The sequence below is a fragment of the Bos javanicus genome, chromosome 3 (genome assembly GCF_032452875.1).
Source record: "Bos javanicus breed banteng chromosome 3, ARS-OSU_banteng_1.0, whole genome shotgun sequence".
NCBI classification, from domain to species: Eukaryota; Metazoa; Chordata; class Mammalia; order Artiodactyla; family Bovidae; genus Bos; species Bos javanicus.
Window position 1 is genome coordinate 22909167 of NC_083870.1, and position 23249 is coordinate 22932415.

Below are 23249 nucleotides of genomic sequence, written 5' to 3' on the forward strand. Positions count from 1 at the left end.
GCTAATACAAAGGTCAGAGGGAATGTGAGGACGGTAGCAGTGAAGAAACAGTAGAGGTCAGAGTGGAAACACGACACTGAGATCAAGGGCCCTGCAGGGTGGCAGCCCCCAAAAGAGAGGAAAGACCACACAGAGGTAGTGTCAGCTGTTGAGTGAACAAACGAGGAAGAGAAAAATTAGTGGGAGATTGAGCCATAACAGATCAAGAGCATAAGGAAGAAGTGCATGGGATTACCTCTGTACCCTACGCTTGAAGGCCAGGGAATCTGCAGGCTAGTCTCCACTTGCCAAACAGCAGTTTTCTTCTGATGCTCTTCTGTTTCAGGACACTTAAGCCCTTAATCCTGTTGCAGACTGGATGCTCGTGTGCTCGCTGTGGAGCCCTCACCTTGCAGCTTGGGAGGGTTCTTCATGCTGATGGAAGCACCCAGCTCTGAAGATAAAACCACAGCCAACAGGATCCATTGTTATTCATGATTTACAAAGACTCACTCCTCCACCCAAGAAGGACATCAGGTACAGAAAGTGTGCAGGAACATGAAAGGTCATCTGAAAGCCCATGGGTAGGTGAAGACATGGAGATATTTTTGTGTTTTCTTTTTTGCTGACTTTCCTTATACTACCCAGTATTGTTAAGTGTGCCACAGGGCAAACATCTTTCCAAATGCCATAAATGAGCAAGAAAAATGAAATGGATGACAACAAAAAATTCCTAGGTAGAAAAGACAGAGGCAAGAAACACCTACAGGATGCAGTTTGTACTGTTGGGAGGGAAGAGATGAAGCAAAGTCAAAGCTGAAGGAAAACCTCATGAGAGAAAAGAAGTGGGGAAGTCTAAATTGGAAAACTTTTAAATGTGCATCAATATACACTTCATATAATGTAAACACACTACATATGATATTATACATAATTAAAATAAGGCATAGACAATATGATAAAATGGAAGAAACCTCACAAGTGAGTGTGTTTGTGATGGAATAAATGAATGAAGGATTCGAGCTATTGAATGGATCATTCTATTGGCTTCCTGATGAGTTGACTTTGGAAAAGAAAATAGAAAAATAAGAAGAATGAGCAAGAAACTCTGTTTGGTGACAGGAACTAGGAGATATGGCGGGGGGCGGGTGGGAGTCACAGTGTGAAGGGGTGTGAAAGTAAAGGGCATTAAAACTAGCCTTGGCTGCAAAATCTGCTGTGAAGCCTGGATTCCTGCTCAGGTCTCCATGGAAGGTGAGCAGGAAACAGTGACTGAGCCAGTGGGGTTCAGTCCTGGCTGGGAATGTGGGAGGCCAAGCACAAGGAGAGACGAGAGGGAAGAGAAGACAACAAACTCCACGAGACCTAGTGGCTCTTGTCAGGCTCTGCATCCCTGCCCTCCCTGAGCACTTCCCTTGAGACTCTCCATGCTGCCACAAGGGGGCTCCTTCTCATCTCAGCTCTGCCTGAGGACGTGGGTCTCTCCTCATTCCTCAGATGAGGCCACAGCCTGGGGGATGAGCGCCAGGTAGCGCCAGGCTCCAGTGGAGGATGTGGAGAGCGATGCAGGGTAAGGATGAATACGTCCCAGATGAAATGGATGTGAGGGTCTGGAAGCTCTTTTAAGGAAATTTGAACAGAGGTGGACCCAGAGGAGAGGAAAACTAGGAGACGGACATGGAGATGAGTGGAAAGAATGAATTAAATGGAGTGTCATAAAAGAGACTGATGGGTGCACTTCAAGAATGAGGGTAGCCCTTTATTTTAAAATGAGGGAAAAATAAGGAAAAGAAACTGGATATGAAAAGCAAACATGGGACTGAGTTGCAGGGCCAATGTTTACACTCCTGTTGAATGTTGCTAATACACTGTGACTGAGCGCACCCAACAGGAGTAAATTGCCTTGATGACGGATGTTGAAAGGAGAGGAAAATATTGGCCAAGGTACCTTTCTCAGAAAACAAGGGAAGATGGGGTGTAGAGAAGGTGGGGACTATAAAGCTCATTCTACTGTAGAGGAAACAATGATTGTGCAATCGTTTTATAAGTGTTAAAGCACCAGAAAGACACAATTCTTAGATATTGTATATTCATAGTGGTTATCAAACAAATTTTAGCGAATCAGATGCCCTGGACATTATATTGTCTAAGATTCCCAACAATATGCAAAGGAGATAGAATTTTTCAAGAGTTCAGATGAGGGACAGAGAGGCAAAGACCTAGGAAGATAAATAACTTGGCTCAGTTAAACAAGCGAGAATTTTCAGAACCAGGGCCTGAGGCTGAGCTGGTCCTAAGTCCAGGCTCTTGACCACCTGACGCTGTTAGAGCGTCAGAGGTTTCAACTGGGCCGACAGCGGGCGTGGGAGAGGCCCACTGCCTCCTCCATCCACAGCTTTGTGACGACCAGCACATGGACCAGAGCTTCCTAATCCCCTTTTCTTTCTTACCTAGAAAGAGTGGTCCTTGGTTTCCAGAATCAGGGTTGGAGGTAAAGCCCCAGTTGGTGGAAGAAAGACCAAGCACGGCTTTGCTGTCACCACAGTCAAAATGCTGGTCCAGCTGCCCCTGCAGACAGTCAGTCACGTGGGTGCTTTCCTGAAGCTGTGCCTGTGAAGTTGGCACCTCTGACCCTGGGAAACTCACAGATCCCCGGTGACAGTCCTCCCAGGTGTCCCCTGAAAGTAAAAGAGGGTTCAGTAGGACCAATGGAAGCTTTTTCTTGCTAAGCCCTCCCAGACTCCCATTTCTGCTGTCCCAGCCCATGAGTGAAACCACCCAATACCCCAGACAGCAAAAGCAGACATCGGTGTGAAGAAGATGCCATATTTATGGCTGTGACTGGGGTGCTGAGAAGGCAGGGGCTAGGCTGCAATTTCTTGAAATGAGAAATCACCCACTTGAGTCTAGAGGGTTTGGGTGACACAGGGGTCAAGCCTCTTGTTCTGTTATTAGCCTTAGTCTTGTAGCCTAGAGAGAAGGTTCTAGACAGGCCTCTAGGCATGGGGGAGAAAGAGTTGTTAATATATACCCACAGGAATAAAAGAAGAGGGAGAGACATTTGGCCTGAAGGCTTCAGGTACCACTAGAAGTTGAGCTGAGAAAATACAGTACATTCCAGACCCTTTTGAACTTCCTTGCTTGAAATTTTGTCTACCCTTCCACTTACCCGTACTTGTATATACAGAATAAACTCTATTCCCACATGGGGCAGAGTGGGGATGGATGGTATTAGCAACTAGAACTAGTAGAGGAGAGGGCTGAGACCCTGTTGGGAACACCGTTGTGTCTCTTTGATGCTATGCTAAGTCGCTTCAGTCGTGTCCGACTCTATGGGACCCCATAGACGGCGGCCCAGTAGGCTCCTCTGTCCCTGGGATTCTCCAGGCAAGAACACTGGAGTGGGTTGCCATTTCCTTCTCCAGTGCATGAAAGTGAAAAATGAAAGTGAAGTCGCTCATTATGCCCGACTCTTAGCGACCCCATGGGCTGCAGCCTACCAGGCTCCTCCGTCCATGGGATTTTCCAGAAAAGAGTACTGGAGTGGGTTGCCATTGCTTCTACCCATTTCCCTTGTTCCTTACAGAACTGGTCTAATTGTAGAACACTATTATACTTAACAGACCCTCCAACTGGCCACAGTTCACCCTCCTCCAATGGATACCGTGGCCATGCAGGATCACATAGGGAGACCAGGTGTTTCCTTTAAGCCCTGGGGATCAAATATATCCCAGTTTTTCAGGATACAGTTCAAAGCAATGTGTCTCTTTAGAGAGATAATATACGTATACTCCTTCAATACACGTCCCTCCACTGGTGCCTGGACAGTGCTGCTAATGAAATCTGCTTATGTTTCTACTGTGAAATGAGTACATATCCTCAGAACATGGGCTAATCAAAGACGTGAAGTACCCTCATCCGGTCCAGGTCAGGCTCATGTGAGGTCACAGCCCCCAGGGCTGCTCTACACTGCAGGGGGCTCTCCTCTCACCTACTGCTTATGCATCCGCACCCTCACAAGGTGTGTTTCTGTAACTGTCTCTCATGTGCCTGTTATCTCTTAGTCTTCCAGAGAGCATCTGTGTCTGACTCTCATCAAAGATTCATCCAACCTCCTTCTAACTGCTTTCTCTGATTCAGTCCTCTCCACACTCTCAAAGCTCACCTGTCTTATCACCCCCCAATCCTGGTTCATCACATGCTCCTCAGTTTACGGAAATTCGTCCTCCCTTCCCTGCTACCCAAATCTATCCTCCTCACCCGCCTTTCCAGTGCTCCTGTCTTCTAGTCCCTCTTTCTTCTGCAACATCACTTCCCACAACTCCCACTGCAAATCCTCCCAGGACTCAGGCTGGCCCCCTTCTGACCCCAGGCCTGTACCAGGAGCCTCTGTGAGCTTCCAGGGCTTTCTCCAGAAGCACTTCTCTCAGTCTGGTGTGCCCTTCGTATTTCACTAGGCAAAGTTCATTAATCACTAATCATCATATTTTAGGACACTTAATCAGATTTTATGATAATTCATTTGGGCTGAAGGGCAAATCCTTGTACAATGTTTGGTGGTTGAAAGAACTGTCAAAACTACATATCCTCTTATTCTCCAATGTTATTTTGAATCAATGTCTAGGATTGTTTTTAATTGTCATTGTGTAATTTCATCATCTAATTTTATTTGTCTTTTCTTGAGAATGGGGTTTTATTAAAGCTATGCTTTGAATATTCTCTGCATTGACAGAATATAAAATAACCAAACATTTTATCAACCATCAATAATACTGCCCATTATTGTTAGTGTGGGAAAAAGCCTCCAATAGAAGATCAACTTGTAATTTAAAAATCAAGTGTTTGTGTTGTTTCTGCAGGGTTTCTCCTTGTACAGAGAGGACGGGGTAGAGCTGATGACTTGTACCCACATGGCTGCATAATAGCTATCCACACTGTCCTCGGGTTATCATGAGAATCAAGACACAGGATGGATCCCTGCATAGATTAGATATTCTATTCACTCATCTCAATCCATCTGTGGGGATGTGGCCTTTCCTGGCCCATCGTGAACAATGGACTGCCAGGCCTGGGCCATATCACACACATCCCAAACACACATCTGAGACACATGGTTGAGCCTCACTCATCCTCTTCACAGGAACCCACACCCGGCTGTCAGTGCTTCTGAGATAGAGCACCACAGTTTTTTAATGGCTTCAGCACAGCCAAATTCAAAGTCTACCTGGACCCGTCATGACAGCAGGTGACCTGGGGGCAGGAGGTGGGGAGAGGCGTGGACTCTCATCCTGGCTGATTCTCCAGAGAGCCCTGAGGAGCTGTGGCTCCACCTGGAGGGGCTGCAGAAGCCACTGGCTCTGGTCCTGGGACAGAGTGCACAGAGGGTTTGGGAGCTGGCAGATCTGCGTGAGGGACCACAGGGTTCTCTGCAACCCTCTGGCAACTTCTGTTGAAGATTAAGATAGTTGCAAATGATTTGGTTCAGGGCAAAGAGGAAAAGGTGAGCAACATCCTCTCTTAGTCACTGATGGTCCAACTGCTAAGAGGAGAGGACACAGCCAGAGCCAGGGAGTCAGGCCCAGGAGAGGTCAGTGTCCCACCTGCCAGTGGCCAGGAAGCCGGGGCAAGTGAAGGCACCTCGCTGAGCATCAGTGCCCTCGGCTCCACCATGAGACACCACAGCTCCCTGAGAGGGTACCTGGGAGGCTGAAGGGGTTGTGGTGCACTTGGAGCTCGCTTAGTAAGCAGCCTGGCAGACAACAGGCACACAATAACCGTGTGTTCCCTTTCTGGTTTGTGAACTACTGTGATCCTGAGAAAACCTTTGCTTCTCTGCTCCTCAGGGAAGAATGGGAAATAAGAAAGAAACTGCTTCCAATGTGAAAAGGCACCAACGGACTGACGGACAGCATTTATATGCCCAATATCATTTTTAAAGAAGTAAGATATAGTCTGATACATAATGGAGTTTCTCCTCGTTTATCAAGATGATCTTATGAGTCAAAGTCCTAACAATAAAAATGCATCTCCTAAAGAAAAAGTAAAAAAAAAAAAAAATAGCCCAAAACGATTTCATACTAGGTTTTAATTTCCACACCCTATGAACTGCTACCCAAGGAGACCTGGCTCATAAATTAGGTCAAGAGCCCTATCATATGCACAGCTTATGGATAGTTTCCGTGAGATTATACCACTGAGATTGTGTAAAACATTGAAACTATAAGCCACACATGGAAGAGTCCTTTTTGCTGCACAAAGGATGAAACACACAGGAGTTTCTAGAGGATGGAACAACAGAGACAGATATTTGGCTTCATGGAAATTACAGGGTATCGGCAGATTTGATGTTCACAATCACGTATCTAAATGCTTCAGAGGGAGGTAGGCAGCCCAGGGGTAAGAATCTGGAGTGGGGAACAATATAACATTCATTACAAATATGGAGCAGACTGCAATCATGAATGCAAAGCCAGAGAGCTTGCCAGAAACTATTCAAGAAATAAAATTAGCAACAAAATTTCATGACTATAAGGATTCTTATCTTGATAAAAAGAGCTCTGTTATACAAATTCCTGCAGGTGAGACAGTGGTAGCTGAGATTCTGCCCTTATCCCTCCACTTGCCCTCTCTGGTCTGATTTGGCACCACAAGGCTGTGCAGATGAGATGAGTTCAGGTGACAGAGGGCAGTCTGGGGCAAGAAGAATGCAAAGGCTCGTGATGCCTTCTAAAAATTAAAACTGAGAACATAGTTCTAATCAACCTGAGCCTAAGAAGCTGCCTGGGAGTACTCACCGTTTACATCTAGAGCCAAGAAAACTTCTCTTCTCTCTGTTGGGAAGGAGGCACTTCTATAAGGATGACAGGAGCCTGCCAGATGATGGCCAACAGAAGCAGCCAGATAACATTCATCCAGTGAGTCCGGCTGGACTTCATTCTCTTCTACCACCAGCTGCTCCACACTGAGATTTGTGGGGTTGGGAGAGCAGATGGTTAAACAAGAGGGATTAGTCAACCTGGAGCCATAGCTGGTTTTGATGGGAGGGTTAAGGGATAGGTTGCAAAACACAAATGGGAGTCCCCTTAGAGGGAGGTATAACAATCCCCACCCCCTACAACTCCCATCTGGGGCCTGAGGGCGCTTGCAAAGGGAAAGAGAGAGAGTGAGGGAGGGTGAGCATGAGATGCTCTGAGCACAGAGAAGAAATGAGTTCAGAAGGAAGGAGATGAGCCACCCCAGGACACATAGTCGTGTCACACACGTCCTTAGAACATCAAGGAGACTTCAAATACAACATAAGTTTTGTTGAAATTTACATGCTGCATACAAGGGAATACCAGCTCTGGCAGCATAATAGACTCCTAGAAATCTTGCATTTGCAAGACCAATTTTTCAAATATGCAATGTGACATGACTTTTTTTCCTAGTTACTTTCTTTGCCATGAAATACCTGCCAAGGTCGTCACCCAGAGTGACAGAGGCAGCTAAGTATTGCATGCTGGTTTTAATAAAAAGGAACAAACAGAGGAGTACAAGAAATCCTGTGGCTGATCAGTAGCCCTGCTTCAACTGACTGAGAGTTACTATAATTGAGAGGGATTCATAAAGGGTGAAAACAGACAACCTTGTTACAGAGACAATTTGTGGTTGTCTGAATGGAAGAAATAGGCATGTTCAGCACTTTCCGATTCCCCTGCATGTGAGATGACCAGATGTCACCACTGACGTTAGACCCGTGTTTCTCCATAGTTACCTAGAAGAGATGATGTCTTGATCTTCCTCGTCCTCAAGATCAGTGAGATTTTCTAAGGATAAATTCAGAGAAGTCAAGAAACACTAAGCAGATCTCACTGTGTAAATTAATAATCCAGTGTCCAATACTGCCACAGGGACAACAATATCAGCAGTGAGATGATAGGCTATTTAAGAAGGATATTCCAGATGCCTCAAGTTGGATCTCAGACTCTCCTTGGTTTGCTTTCCTGTGCCATCAGGCAAGATCTCCATGCCCTGGTATATCCTCACCACAGTATTCTCTTCCAAGACTGAGTAAAAAGTTAAAGATTCATCTTCCCCACAGAGTCTTGGGAATAGCCCACCTGCATTCTGGCAGAATACTGTAATACTCAGGCTTTTCTCATCATATGCTGAATGCTTTAGCAGAATGATGAGTGGAATGAAGAAAACCTCGAATCACATAAATCCTAGTTGTTACACGGAACCTGCAGTCATTCATGGGGTGGGAAAATGCCAGGGCTCTGCCTTGCTTCATGGAAACATACAAGCAAGGTGATGGGAGGCTCTTTGCATCCTGGGGTCCAGATGATTGGCTTGCTAAGACGAGCAATTTAGAGGAGACAAACCCTGGGGGTGACAGCAGTGACACCAGGGAAGCAACAAATACCTACGGCTGTGAGCACCTCTGAAAGGCACGGAAGTTCAAGGGACAACTGGGTATGGAAGTGGGAGCATTGTGGGCAAGTGGAGACATTGCACAGGAATCAGGAAAAATACAGTCATCTCCGGACCCCTGCACACGTACAAGTGAGTCAGTGTGTCGCACCAGCCGTGGGTCCATGATCTAACTTGGGGCCTGACCCATAGGCTTCACCTGAATGAAGAAGACAGCACAGCTCCCAGACCCACCTGATGTCTGTACTTAAAACTCTACCACAGAGTCTGATTCAAATCACTGTCTACAGAGCTTCCAACAGGGATGACAAATCTCAGCACCCCAGAGGCGAGGAGTACAAAGAATACAGAGTCTACCTGGGCATCCAGGTGGAGCTCTATCACAAGAAAATACTCACTGGTTACATCCCGGGCATAAGAGACATCCACGTCCTCAGGTGAGAAGATGGCATTGCTCCTATAAGGCCAGAAGGAGTCTGACAGGTCAGGAAGAACCGAGTAAGTCAGATAGTATGCATCCAGAGAGTCCTGTGGGACACCGTTCTCCCTCATCTGTGGCGGCGGTCTGCTGAACGTGGTGGGGGAGGGAGGGCAAAAGATTAAGCCAAGACTGAGGAGAAACTGTAGAATCCTATCTGGATTTGATGGAATGTTTGAGTGGTGAAGCACGTCAAGGGTCTGATCCATTAGAGAGAGAAAACTCTGTTGTGTGCGTGAGACACAGCGAGGTTTTACAGGGCAGAAGAGAGAAAGAGCAGCAGGTGCTCAGTGCTCTGGCCAAATAACAGGCTGATGAACAGACTGAATTCCCTCTGATGGTACAGTCACGCCTCACATACAGGGACAGAGAACACTGGCTCTCACACTTCCATTCACATTGCATTGACATCACTATGACACGCATGCCAGCATGCTAACACCAAACAGAAAGCAGATACGCATCTCACTCTGTAAACCACACCTGATATAAAAATTGAGTGCAAAAACAGCACTCTGACTTAGTTCACCTGGGTCAACGGACTTGGCATTTAAACTTGACAAGTAAATAAGAAATGGGAAACAATAGAAGTACCACAGTGAAAGCAGAGAACATTATGAAATAGGATAATACTGGTGGGCAAAAGTGATGACACAATATATTCAGCACTTTGTTTTTCCCTGGATCAGAGGTCTGCAGGTGTCATCACTGTATAGGAGCCCACAGATATGCAAACTTACCTCGGGGCAACCACCTCTGGGCCTTTCAGGTCATCATGATCATTCCGGTTTTCTGCAAATAAATTAACAGAAGAGTTATATCAGGCAAATACCTTTCAAAAACACCCAATCCTGTGCCTGTCTTCACAATGTGGTAACAGGCTATTGAGACAGAAATAATACAGGAGGCCCTAGAAAGAGCCTCATAAGAAGGCACTGGGTTTCCTTCTTGAGCCATTGGACGAATGTCCTTGATATGATATGTCATTGGCAGAGTATCCTGGTCCTGAGTCTGTGCAAACAGCTAAATACATCCTTTTCCCCACAGTTCTTGGGGAACAACTTAGCTACATCCTCAGCCTGCTATAACACTCAGGCTTTTTTCATCTGAAATGTTTATTAATGGGATAAGTGATTACACACTGAGATATAATGGGAGTGGAATCCACACACCATCAAGTCAAATGAATCTCAAAGCTGCAAACAGCGGCCATTCATCAGGTTGGAAGTTCCAGCCCTGCCTTACCTCAGAGAAACATACCAAAAGAAGACAGTGTGGCTTACCTTCTGGTTTCAGAAGACTTCGAACAAGGTAAGTCAAAGGAAAAGAGAGAGACAATGGGTTGGTAGAAGTGAACCAAAGTAGTGAGATCTCCAAAGGTATAAACAAGAATGCCAACAGCCTTGGACAGGTGTAGGAACTCAGGGACATTACCCAGAAATGAAAATTAAAGCATTTCACGTGAGATAAGAGGTTCATTCAAAATTAGGAAGCCTGAGAGGTACCTCCTGTGCCACGACTGCCGAGGTACACATGTGTCTGGCAGGACCGCCTTGGGCAGAGTGGTTTACCACAGGGACCACTATGACAGGAAACTTAGAAAAGTTCGTTCATAGAATGTCTTATTTTAAATGCAGACATAGAGTCTGGTTCAAATCAGGCTTCAGTATGTAAGCCCAGGGTCTATCAAAGGGCATAATTCTCCCAGAGTAGACTAGCAGACACATTGAAGACTACCTGGGAGACCAGTTGGAATTTCATCCTCTTCAGCTTGAGAGCAGCCACAGGCTCCATCCACGGCAGACGCCACATTCTCTTCATCAAATGCAAATTCCCCATCACTGGAAGGCTGGTTGCAGGCAGAACCTTCCCGCAGAGTTGAAGCTACTGAAACACACTCATCCTGGGATTGCTGGAACACCACCTTCTCCTCATCATCCTGCAAGTCCACGCTGTGCCAGATGGAGAAGGGATGACAGAAGGTTAAGAGGATTCGACCCCAAGCTATCTGGCTGGTGTTGATGACAGGCATTGGGAGTGGTCACAGAAAGCAAAAGCACAGTCCCCTTAAGGAGGGAAGTAACTCCTCCTGATGTGGAGTGGAGGGTGGCTGCCATGGGGTGGGAGAGAGCCAGCAGGTACTCTGGGCACTGGGCACACAACCAGCGGTTGAAGGAGGAGACGGATTTTCCCTGCACGCTGACGTCCTGACCCCCAGCACTCACAGAGGACCGGGACAGTGGTTCAGACTTTTCTGCACACATTGTGTTGATCTGGATATCCTGTGTCCAAGTGAACACAGCTTTTAAGAAGTGAAAGATTTGTTTGAGTTTGGACACTATCCCATACAATTAAAATTTTTATTTGAACAAATACAGCTTCAAAATCAGTTTTTCCAAGTTGGAGAAAAAGGAGTTATAGACTAGACATTCTGCCTTCAAGAACTATTTTTTCAATATTTTATTGTAATGTGAATATCGTTATATTTTCTTCCCTTGAAATCCAGGATTTACCAACATACTGATGCCAAACCAGTGTAAGACCCATAGGATCTCCCCCTCCTTTAACCACTCAGGAGAAAACTCATGAGCACGGGAACTCCCAGGTTTAGTTATTCCACCTGGGTAAGCTCACTGTCAATTGGTAAACTTGAAGGATTAAAAAACTAAAATGCACAAAGTTGAGAAACATAAATGACAACCCTGTGAACGAGATAATTGCAGTTGAATGAATAGATGAAAGAGTTACACAGAGAACTTTCTACTTTTCTCTGGATCTGAGGTCTCCTGCGATCACCACTGACATTCACAGCCCACAGATCTTCAAATTACCTGGGCAATGTGAGCTCTTGTCCACTCCCTTGCTTGTGATCATTTTCATTGTCTAGTAGGAAATTCAGAGAAAGCAGGTCATAATAAGCAATCAGACCTCACACATATCTACTCAGTAAACACATATACAACAAGGACATTAATATTCTCAGTGTAAGAACATAATTCTTTAGCAAAGATATTCTAGGACACTTAAGTCTTATGAGAATTAGTCTGGACTGTGTCCAGACCCATTGAGGAAATTTCCTGCTTGATCTGGTATCTCTCCCAACATCCTTTGTTCTGAGTCTGTATAAGCACTTAAAAATGTATTTTCCACAGAGATGCTAGAAAATGAGCTGAGTTATTTTCTAGATTGTTTCTGTAGTACTGCTTAGTCCCATCAGATTATGTGGTTGTTGATGGTTTAGAGGAATTTATACTTGAGACTAGAGTGACAGGGGAATTGTCAAAGCGTTAGCCGCTCAGTAGTGTCCGTCTCTTTGTGACCGCATGGACTACAGCCCACCAGGCTCCTCTGTCCATGGAATTCTCCACACAAGAATACTAGAGTGGCTGCCATTCTCATCTCCAGAGGATCTTCATGATGCAGGGATTGAACCTGGGTCTCCCGCACTGCGGGCAGATTCTTTCCCATCTGAGCCAGCAGGGAAGCCCAGTGAATTGTATGAACCCTCCAATCAAAAGGAATCTTTGGTGCTACACAAAAACCATGGCATTTGAAGCTGGAGGAACTGCCAGAGCCCAGCCTTGCTTCATGGAAACATCCAAGCAAGGCAATGGTACAGTTGTCTCTGTCTTGGTGTCAGATAACATCTTAGCTAAGACCTGCCAACATCGAGAAAAGGGAGACTGGGGCTGAGAGCAGTAAAACAAAACCTGGAAATCACCTCTCCTTATAAAGAGGCAGGTCTGTCATCATTTGTGGAGAGGCCAGGAACATTTACAAAAATTAGATCATTGCAGGGAAGAATACACTGGCTCCAAACTAGTTCTGACAGACCCCTCCTGTGGATTTCCAGCTGAGGTGGTTGAGAGTTGTCACAAGTAATCTGGGTCAAATGCCTGACACTGGGGTCAGGATGACAGACAAGCCCGGAGCGAAAGGAAGAATGCAAGCTCCCTGACCCACCTGATGTCTGTGTTCCAGAATAGACCCTTTTTCCTGGTTTCAACTGAGATGTGTCTATGCAACCTGTCCCCAGAGACGACCTTCTTTGGTCTACAGAGCTTGTGAGGGGAAATAATATGGGGGCTACCTGAGATTTTGGTTGGAATTTCATCTTCTTTAGCGTGAGAGCAACCACAGGCTCCATCCTGACCAAGGTCTACTTCCAGTTCATTAAATTTAAATTTGTCATCACTGTAAGGCTGGTGGCTGTCAGAACTTCCTTGGAGACTTGAAGGCATCAAACCACATTCATCCTTGGATTCTTCAGGCACTTCCCTCTTTTCAACCTCCTGCAACTCCATGCTGTGTCAGATGGGAAAGGAATGACAGAAAATTAAATGAAGAAGATCTGACCCCAAGCCATTCTGGCTGGTTTTGACAGGAGGCATGGGGAGTGGTCACAGAGAGGAAAGGAGCAGGCCCCTTAAAGAGAGAAGGAACTGTCCTCTCTTATATGAAGCAGAGTGTGTCTGTCTGGGGATGGGAGAGGGGGACAAGCAGGTACCCTACGTACCGGCCACAAACCTCTGATGAGGAAGGAGACTCAACCATCCCAGGGTGGTCCTTTCAGGAACAGGAAGCACAAATGAACTTCCACACCAAGTGCTTCCCCCGGGTCCTAAGCCATGTTGAATTTAAGATGAAGTAGCCAAGTGAATAAGGGCTACCCCGGTGGCTCAGTGGTAAAGAATCTGCATGCCAATGCAGAGATGTGGCATTGAACCCTGGATCAGGAAGATCCCTTGGAGAAGGAAATGGCAATCTCCATCCAGTATTCTCTATGGGAAAATGCAATGGACAGAGGAGCCTGGCATGCTCCACTCCATGGGGGTCACAGAGATTCAGAAACACCTGAGCAACTGAGTATGCACAGTGAAGCGAATGCAGATATTAAAGCTTGTAGACTCTCTGTGATGTTCTACCTTCACTTTAGGAACTGAAAGTCCTCCAAGGCCTCTTTCACTTACTATTGTCACAGACTACCAATTTTTTTTTTTTTTTTTTTGGACAGTTGTCCTGGTGTTTAATTTTTCTAGTTGCTTCTTTACTAATTCTGTTGCTAGTTACCTTCCTTCCAAGGATCTAAGACAACTGTGTACAAATATTTATCTCACTTGGACTTGCTTTAGAAGAGAACAGACGCTCTCTGTGTGTATATGAAATCCTAAGGGTGCTGCATTCGCCTTGGGTCACACATACAAGTAGCACAGAGACAGCAGACAACCAAGTTACAGGGACATTTCCATGTGGGTTGAGTGAAGTCAATTACACCATAAGCACTTCCGGCATGTGACTCTCTTGAGGTACTTATTGTTCTTTTGTGACCCTGTCCATATTTTCCCTACACATTACCAGCTCCTGAAAGACAGATGGAAAACCACAATCACAGAAAACTACCCAATCTAATCACATGGTCCACAGCCTTGTCTAACTCAATGAAACTATGAGCCATGCCGTGTAGGGTCATGGTGGAAGTTCTGACAAAAATGTGGTCCACTGCAGAAGGCAATGGTAAACCACTTCAGCATTCTTGCCTTGAGAACCCCATGAACAGTATGAAAGGCAAAAAGATAGGACACTGAAAGATGAACTCCCCAGGTGGGTAGGTGCCCAATATACTCCTAGAGATCAGTGGAGGAATAACTCCAGAAAGAATGAAGAGACGGAGTCAAAGCAAAAACAACACCCACTTGTGGATGTGACTGGTGATGGGAAGCAAGGTCTGATGCTGTGAAGAGCAATATTGCATAGGAAGCTGCATTGTTAGCTTCATGTTTCAAGGCAAATTGGAAGTGGTCAAACAGGAGGTGGCAAGAGTGAACAACATTTTAGGAGTCAGCGACCTAAAATGGACTGCAATGGGTGAATTTAACTCAGATGACTATTATATCTACTACTGTGGGCAAGAATCCCTTAGAAGAAACGAAGTAGCCATCAGAGTTAACGAGAGAGTCCGAAATGCAGTACTTGGATACAGTCTCAAAAATGACGGAATGATCTCTGTTCGTTTCCAAGGCAAACCATTCAATATCCTGGAATCCAAGTCTATGCCCCAGCCAGTAATACTGAAGAAGCTGAGTTGAAGAATTCTAGGAAGACCTACAAGACCTTCTAGAACTAACACCCATAAAAGATGTCCTTTTCATTATAGGAGACTGGAATGCAAAAGTAGGAAGTCAAGAAACACCTGGCGTAATAGGCAAATTTGGCCTTGGAGTACAGAATGAAGCAGGGCAAAGGCTAATAGAGTTTTGCCAAGAGAACACACTGGTCATAACAAACACCCTCTTCCAACAACACAGGAGAAGACTCTACACATGGACATCACCAGATGGTCAACACCAAAATCAGATTGATTATATTCTTTGCAGCCAAAGGTGGAGAAGTTCTATACAGTCAGCAAGAAGAAGACCGGGAGTTGACTGTGGCTCAGATCATGAACTCCTTATTGCCAAATTCAGACTGAAATTGAAGCAAGTAGGGAAAACCACTTGATCATTCAGGTATGACCTAAATCAAATCACTTATGATTATACAGCGGAGTGAGAAACAGATTTAAGGGACTAGATCTGATAGAGTGCCTGATGAACTATGGACAGAGGTTTGTGACATTGTACAGGAGACAGGGATCAACACCATCCCCAAGAAAAACAAATGCAAAAAACCAAAATGGCTGTCTGAGGAGGCATTACAAATCACTGTGAAAAGATGAGAAGCGAAAAGCAAAGGAGAGAAGGAAAGATATTCCCATTTGAATGCAGAGTTCCAAAGACTAGCAAGGAGAGATAAGAAAGCCTTCCTCAGTGATCAGTGCAAAGAAACAGAGGAAAACAATAGAATGGGAAAGACTAGAGATCTCTTCAAGAAAATGAGAGATACGAAGGGAATATTTCATGCAAAGATGGGCTCAATAAAGGACAGAAGTGGTATGGACCTCACAGAGCAGAAGACATTAAGAAGAGGTGGCAAGAATACACAGAAGAACTGTACAAAAGAGAGTTTTGCAATCCAGATAACCACGATGGTGTGATCACTCACCTAGAGCCAGACACCCAGGAATGTGAAGTCAAGTGGGTTTTAGGAAGCATCACTATAAACAAAGCTGGTGGAGGTGATGGAATTCCAGGTGAGCTCTTTCAAATCCTAAAAGATAATTCTGTGAAAGTGCTGCACTCAATATTCCAGCATTTTGGAAAACTCAGCAGTGGCCACAGGACTGGAAAAGGTCAGTTTTCATTCCAATCCCAAAGATAGGCAATGCCAAAGAATTCTCAAACTATTCCACAATTGCACTCATCTCACACGCTAGTAAAGAAATGCTCAAAATCCTCCAAGCCAGGCTGCAATTATACATGAACTGTGAACTTCCAGATGTTCAAGCTGGATTTAGAAAAAGCAGCAGAGCCAGAGATCAAATTGCCAACATCTGCTGGATCATGGAAAAAGGAAGAGTGTTCCAGAAAAACATCTATTTCTGCTTTATTGACTATGCCAAAGACTTTGTGTGCATCACCACAAACTGTGGAAAATATTGAAAGAGATGGGAATACCAGACCACCTGACCTGCCTCTTGAAAAATCTGTATGCAGGTCAGGAAGTAATAGTTAGAGAACTGGATATGGAATGGACTAGTTCCATTTAGGAAATGGAGTAGGTCAAGGCTGTATATTGTCACCCTGCTTCTTTAACTTACATGCAGAGTACATCATGAGAAACGCTGGGCTGGGCGAAGCACAAGCTGGAATCAAGATTGCCAGGAGAAATATCAATAACCTCAGATATGCAGATGACACCACCCTTATGGCAGAAAGTGAAGAAGAACTGAAGTGCCTCTTGATGAAAGTCAAAGAGGAGAGTGAAAAAGTTGGCTAAAGGTCAACATTCAGAAAACTAAGACCATGGCATCTGGTCCCATCACTTCATGGCAAATAGATCGGGAGACAGTGGAACCAGTGCCAGACTTATTATGGGGGGCTCCAAAATCACTGCAGATGGTGACTGCAGCCATGAAATTAAAAGACACTCCTTGGAAGAAAAGTTATGACCAAACTAGACAACATATTGAAAAGTAGAGACATTGCTTTGCCAACAAAGTTCCATGTAATCAAGGCTATGGTTTTTCCAGTAGTCAGGTATGGATGTGAGAGTTGCACTATAAAGAGAGCTGAGCACCGAAGAACTGATGCTTTTGAACTGTGGTGTTGGAGAAGACTCTTGAGAGTCCCTTGGTCTGCAAGGAAATCCAATCAATCCATCCCAAAGGAAATCAGTCCAGAATAGTCATTGGAAGGACTGATGTTGAAGCTGAAACTCCAATACTTTGGCCACCTGATGCAAAGAGCTGACTCATTTGAAAAGACCCTGACGCTACAAAAGACTGAAGGAGGGACGAGAAAGAGACGACAGAGGATGAGATGGCTGGATGGCATCACCGACTCGATGGACATGAGTTTGAGTAAACTCCGGGAGTTGGTGATGCACAGGGAGGCCTGGTGTGCTGTAGTCCATGGGGTCACAAAGAGTACGGACATGACTGAGTGACTGAACTGAACTGATAGTTAATTGTTACCTGGGGGTTAGTTTTTCTTGTGCTTGTTCATCCTCTTCATCTTCATACATTTCTGCAAACAAAATCAGTAGTGTCCAGTCAGCTTCTAGTCACCTCACCCACTACAATCACAGGACTCATATGGTCACAGAGTCATAAATATCTATGTATGAGTTAGTACTGTATGGAAGTTTTAATGCATTGTCTTTAAACAACTGCCCAAGCATGGATTTCTGATCCAGCAGGCAGTCTGTTTCTAAACTGGTAGATCATCCTCAGGACACCCTCTGCTTGAAATTGGGCAAACATTTAAATTGTCTTTTCTTCCTTATATCACCTCACATTGTCCATCTTCCATCTCCACTTCTACAAATGTATCATCCATCCTGCCACAAATTCTGCCAAAGACACAGCCTTTATAAAGCTTCCCAGGTCCCACAAGATGCCCTCCTTTCTCGAAGGAGAACAACCATGTCCACATTCCTCCATCTGGGAACATCCTGGCTCCTCAACGTGGCTTTTGCGTGTTATCTGGGAAAGTCTCTCTATGGAAAGTGAGTGCTCCACTTTAAACCATTTTCCCAATGCCAAGTTCAACTCTATCAAGTACCTTATCCAACACCACAAAGTGAAGGGCTTTCTTTTTTCTGCAGTGTATTTGTAAATATTCCAAAATTTCATCACTATAGCTACCATCAACAGATTATTTCATCCATTTTACAGATGAGAACAGTTACTAACATAAGGAAAAGTAATCATTCTCACATAGTTATGAACACAGCACTCAGCTTGGAACCTGGGAACTTCAAGCTTTGTCTAGGACTCTATTGACTCTAACAAGCTGCCTCCTGTCACCTCCTCCTTTCTGTGCCTTAATGCTGGCTGGATGTTGCCTCCTGCCCCAGTGGCCATGGTCCATCAGGGAGGAAGCAGACCGTTGGGACATGATGACGTCCACTCTGTGCACTTCTCCTCTGTCCTCTTAGACAATCCTGCTCCTACATAGCCCCACATAGGACACGAAACAGGAAATCTGATACACATTCCTAGTGGAGGTGTTCACCTTATCAACTGGGGACCTAGGAGAGGATCAGTGCTATCAGGGTCTGTGGCCCCCTCACCTGGACTGAGCTTGCAGGCAAGGCGCTTGGCCACTCGGTACCCCTCAGACAGGCTCTCTCGGAAGCCCTGCCCCTGGTGGCTGTCGGGGTCATTGCGGGTGAGGAGGTCCTCGAGGTGCTGCTTGAGCAGGACAGAGTCATCTTTCCCATCCCGTAGTGTCTGCCGTAACTGGGTCAGCTCTCTTGCCTGACTTCGAATTAGTGTGGCACACGTCCTAGGTGGAATAGAAGATGCAAGTGTAAAAGGCAAAGACTTAGATGAAAGACGGTTAGGGATTTCTGTGAGAACATCCCCAAGGAGACCTCGAAACAGAATTCTGGCACACATCTGATGACTGGCTCAGTCACTCAGTCGTGTCCGGCTCTTGTGACCCCATGGACTATAGTGCACCAGTCTCCTCAGCCCATCAGGTTATCCTGACAAGAATTCTGGAGTGGGTTGCCATTTCCTACTCCGTATGTGATGACTGGCCTGTGTCAAAGAGAAAGAAGGTAAACAAAGGTTTCCTCTGTATCAGAAAGTACTCCTGTAAGATTTTGTGACATTTCACTCATCTTGTCCTTGTGTAAAGATAACCTTATGTCTTCCCTGGTGGCTCAGCTCGTAAAGAATCTGACTGACAATTCAGGAAACACAAGAGATGCAGGTTTGATCCCTGAGTTGGGAACATTCCCTGGAGCAGGAAATGGCAACCCATTCCAGTATTATTGCCTGGAAACTTCATGGACAGAGGAGCCTGGTGGGCTAAGTCCATGGGGTCATAAAGAGTCAGACACCACTGAGTGCTCATGCATGCATCAATGTCTTCCTAACCTGCACCATGAAGTGTCTCTTCGGTTTCTCACTCAGCCATGCCCATTTTCGTTAAAGAATACACAAAGTGTTTTCTGTGTTTTTAATGTGGCAACACAAAGTACTGTCCAGTGAATGGCACACAGCCAGATATAGAGTGTGGGCAGGTGAAGCTGGTGTGAATTGGAAAGAACGTAAGAACACAGGGTCAAGGAAGGATTCCAGGATGTGGTCAGTCAGGAGGGGGTGTGGTTTAAAGGCAAATAAGGTATTGATTGCGCAACATTGTGAATGAGCCGAGTGCCCCCGGTTCACTTGAATGTAGTGAATTCACAATGAGATTCAAGTCAGTAGTTTATGTAAAAGCAAAGTAAATTACTTCCTGAATACAACTGGAATCCATGGTTCACCAACTGGTGTTCTCCACCTATTTTATAATATTGTGCCCTGTGCTCGCCGTGATCATCCCTGCCCTCCTTACCTCAGCCTTTCATCAAGCGGTGGCTTCTCTGCCAGCTTCTCTGCTGGCCTCCGCACCTCAAACAGCAGCTTCTCCCCCAGCACGGATTCAACGATGTCCTTACATGCTTCACACTCTGAGGAAAGAGAGACACTGCCTCAGGGAAAGCTGGCCTTGCTGCTGTGGTCACTGCCTTCAAGGGAGGAGGACAGGCCACCTGAGTGGTGGATGTAACTCCTCCTCCAGTCTCAATGGAGAGATTTCCACATCTGATTCCTCAGCGTCTGAACCGAGGTTAGTCCCCATTGTAGAGGTGAGGAAAGAGAAGCTCCTAGGCACAGAAGGTAAATAGACAGGATGAACTGCCCTTTGACAAAGTCAGAATTCACGTCTCCTGAGACGGACCCTGAATCCTGGGCCACTGAACCAAGACCTGCAGCCTCTTAGGTGAGACCCTGAGCAGGGCCTGGGGTGGCGATTCCTGTGAGGTCAGGAAGGCCCCTAGGACTACAGGACCGCTGGTTCCCTCATGCTGGGATTTCAGGAACGAACAAGGGTCTCAAGGTATAAAACTCACCTGGACACACTTGTGTGAAATAGAATACATGAATCCATAAGGACCTAAAGAGATACGCCAAACACTGAGAAAGTCTGTGTTATTAGGAACAGTAGAGCTATGAACTAAGTGTATTTACACTGAGCCGGGCACGACTGTCAGGGCTTGGTCAGATTTACTCAGCACTGGCTACAACTCAAACAATACTTACTACTACAGCACCACACAGACACAGGAGGAAACAGAGACACAGGAAGGTTCCCAGCAGGGAGGTGAGCCCAGGAAGCCTGGCCCGGAGTCCACGTCTTTCCACTGTGCTCTGGTGACCTCCACACCAGGGTCCTGGTGAGACATTTCTTCTTCACCAGCCTCACAATTTCTTTCCTAGAATTTTGTTACTATCATAAGGAGCGGTGCAAATAAAACTTAGTTTGTCCTTTCCCCAAAGCTCATCCTTTCACTTTCTTAAATAGGAGGCTTGACCCCTTACTTGTCTCTGTGTCTGTCATTTGTCATTGACTCCCTCATCGCTTCATTGAAAATGACTGTAGGAAAGTGACACACACACACGTTGTCAAGATTCCTCTCATGCCCTTGTTGTGCATGTACCCTGGTCTTGACTTCTGTCCTTACGCCAGGCCGCTCTTACTGAACACGCAAAAATGATTCCAGTTGCCAGGCTGACTGTGGGTGCAAAGGGCTCCTCACACTCTGCCTGGGTTTTTACTGGGGCTGGTGATCTCCCCACTTACCATCATCCTCATGTTGGTCACACATCTTATAGCACAGACTCAGGTTCCCCTGGACTCCTGGTCAACCTGTATCACCAAAGATTCCCCAGCTCAAGTGGGGAGATGGAGGAAAGGGCAGATTGTCTGATTTCACCAAAAACACCTTCAATCTTGCCACAGAGTCACATGGCTTTCTTGGACTCAGGAAGGAGAACCTGCACACTCAGAAAGCACAGCTTCCTTCTCACCAGGCAGTCTCTGTCTTGATGGCATCACAGAAACCATGGTTTCAATGAGAAGCAGACTCATCCTTAAGCTCCTTTAAATCCTATCCCCTCCCTCTTACAGTGTCTAAGCACACGTTACCCCAGTGTAACTGGCACAGGGCTTTGCCGATGGAATCTCAGGGAACCTCGAACTGATGGAGTTCATTAGTCCCAGAGGTTCAGCCAAGAGGCATGCAGGATCCGATACAGAACAGAAAAGACTCCAGTCCACACAGCTTAGCTTGCTCCTGAGAGACACAGGCACTCCTGTGCCTGCACCAGGAATCACTGTCTGGGATTTTAACTCTAATGTCACCCTACACATCACTGCAAACTTGGAAAAGGCCTCCAGTCCTTGTGCCTCAGTTTTCCCAGCCTCAGGAAACTGAAGGCAAAAGAGCCACTACTACCTTTCCTGGATTGTGGTCAGAATGGAACTCAGAAGGACAAAGGGAAAAGGAGACCAATCCTGGAGACTTACAGTGTCTTAGAGGGAAGACAGTGATCGTTCATTGCTTTGGTGATCATGACCTCGAAGACTTACTGTATTTCTGCAGCTGGTTGGCCAGGGAGTAAGAAGTAGCTTGGGATATGAGGAATTTCTCTGTGAGGTCCCTGAAGTCCTGCTTGTACTTTGCCAGCTGCAACCGAAGCTCCTGGTTGATTTCCGTGAGGGTACGTTCTGCCCTCAGATCCGATAAAGAGGGAAGACACACAGCCATGGTGACATGTGGTAGAAGGGGTAGAAGCCAAGGGTGGGGAGGAGACACCCAATATATGGGGGATTAAAGACAAGCAAAATCACATAGGTTTAATCAGCACTGAGGGATGACAAAAACTGGAATTCCTGACTTACTGTTGGGAACAACTAGAGGGTTCTCAACCACAAGGAGAAGTTGAAGATGCCAGAGCTCAGAGCCAAAGGTGCTGTGTGGGGCTCAGACTCAGACAGCAGTGAAGGAGGGGGACCCAGCATGCTAGGCAACCGTCTGGAGTTGCCATAACAGAACTGGTAGGGGGAGGGGTTCATGGAATCTTGGGGGCCCCTGCCTTCCAGGTGCCTAGGCCATGACCGTTTGTGAACATCACCACTGATAGCACCCAAGCCCTCAGCAGCCACTCTGATGTTCACTGCACATGTCCAGATACCACTGATCTATCTCCTAACAAAAACTATCGAAGCTGAGTTCTCATTGTTCATTCTTCTGTGTATAAAAATATTCATGGGAGAAATACTTTGCCAGCAGGTCTTAATTTCTGTCAGGCTGTCATAAAGTCACCTCAGTTCAGTTCAGTTCATTTCAGTCGCTCAATCATGTGTGACTATTTGCAGCTCCATGGACTGCAGCACACCAGGCCTCCCTGTCCATCACCAACTCCTGGAGTTCACTCAGATTCACATCCATTGAGTTGGTGATGCCATTCACCATCTCATCCTCTGACGTCCCCTTCTCCTCCCACCTTCAATCTTTCCCAGCATCAGGGTCTTTTCCAATGACTCAGTTCTTTGCATCAGGTGGCCAAAGTATTGGAGTTTCAGCCCCAGCATCAGTCCTCCCAATGAATATACAGGATTGATTTCCTTTAGGATGGACTGGTTGGATCTGCTTGTAGTCCAGGGCACTCTCAAGAGTCTTCTCCAACACCACAGTTCAAAAGTATTAATTCTTTGACACTCGCTTTCTTCATAGTCCAACTCTCACATGCATACATGACTACTAGAAAAACCATATCACCTCATCTTCTCTTTACACAGATCTTAAGGCTTTTCACAAGTGAAGGACATCAAACTTGTAAACTGTCATGAATTTCTTCTCTGGGTCTTCTCCAGTTTAGTCTGTGTCCTAAAAACTGTAGGATAAAAGTCAGAGTACAATATTAAGTGGTTAAATAAGTTTTAAA

At 45.8% G+C, this 23249-nt stretch overlaps 1 protein-coding gene across 1 annotated transcript; it reads right to left on the bottom strand.

The window, feature by feature from the left end:
• Positions 1-368: 368 nt before the first annotated feature.
• On the bottom strand, positions 369-22392 carry LOC133245166 (neuroblastoma breakpoint family member 4-like; the record flags this gene model as incomplete). The annotated part of the gene is made up of 13 exons (XM_061413149.1): positions 21892-22392; positions 19816-19930; positions 18542-18756; positions 17442-17493; positions 12960-13174; positions 11012-11171; positions 10607-10821; positions 9610-9661; positions 8790-8959; positions 7733-7784; positions 6774-6940; positions 2430-2657; positions 369-433 (listed from the first exon to the last, which is right to left on the bottom strand). Coding segments are annotated over exons 1-13 (1884 nt in total), but the record flags the coding sequence as incomplete, so codon positions are not given.
• Between the last annotated feature and the right edge of the window lie 857 nt (positions 22393-23249).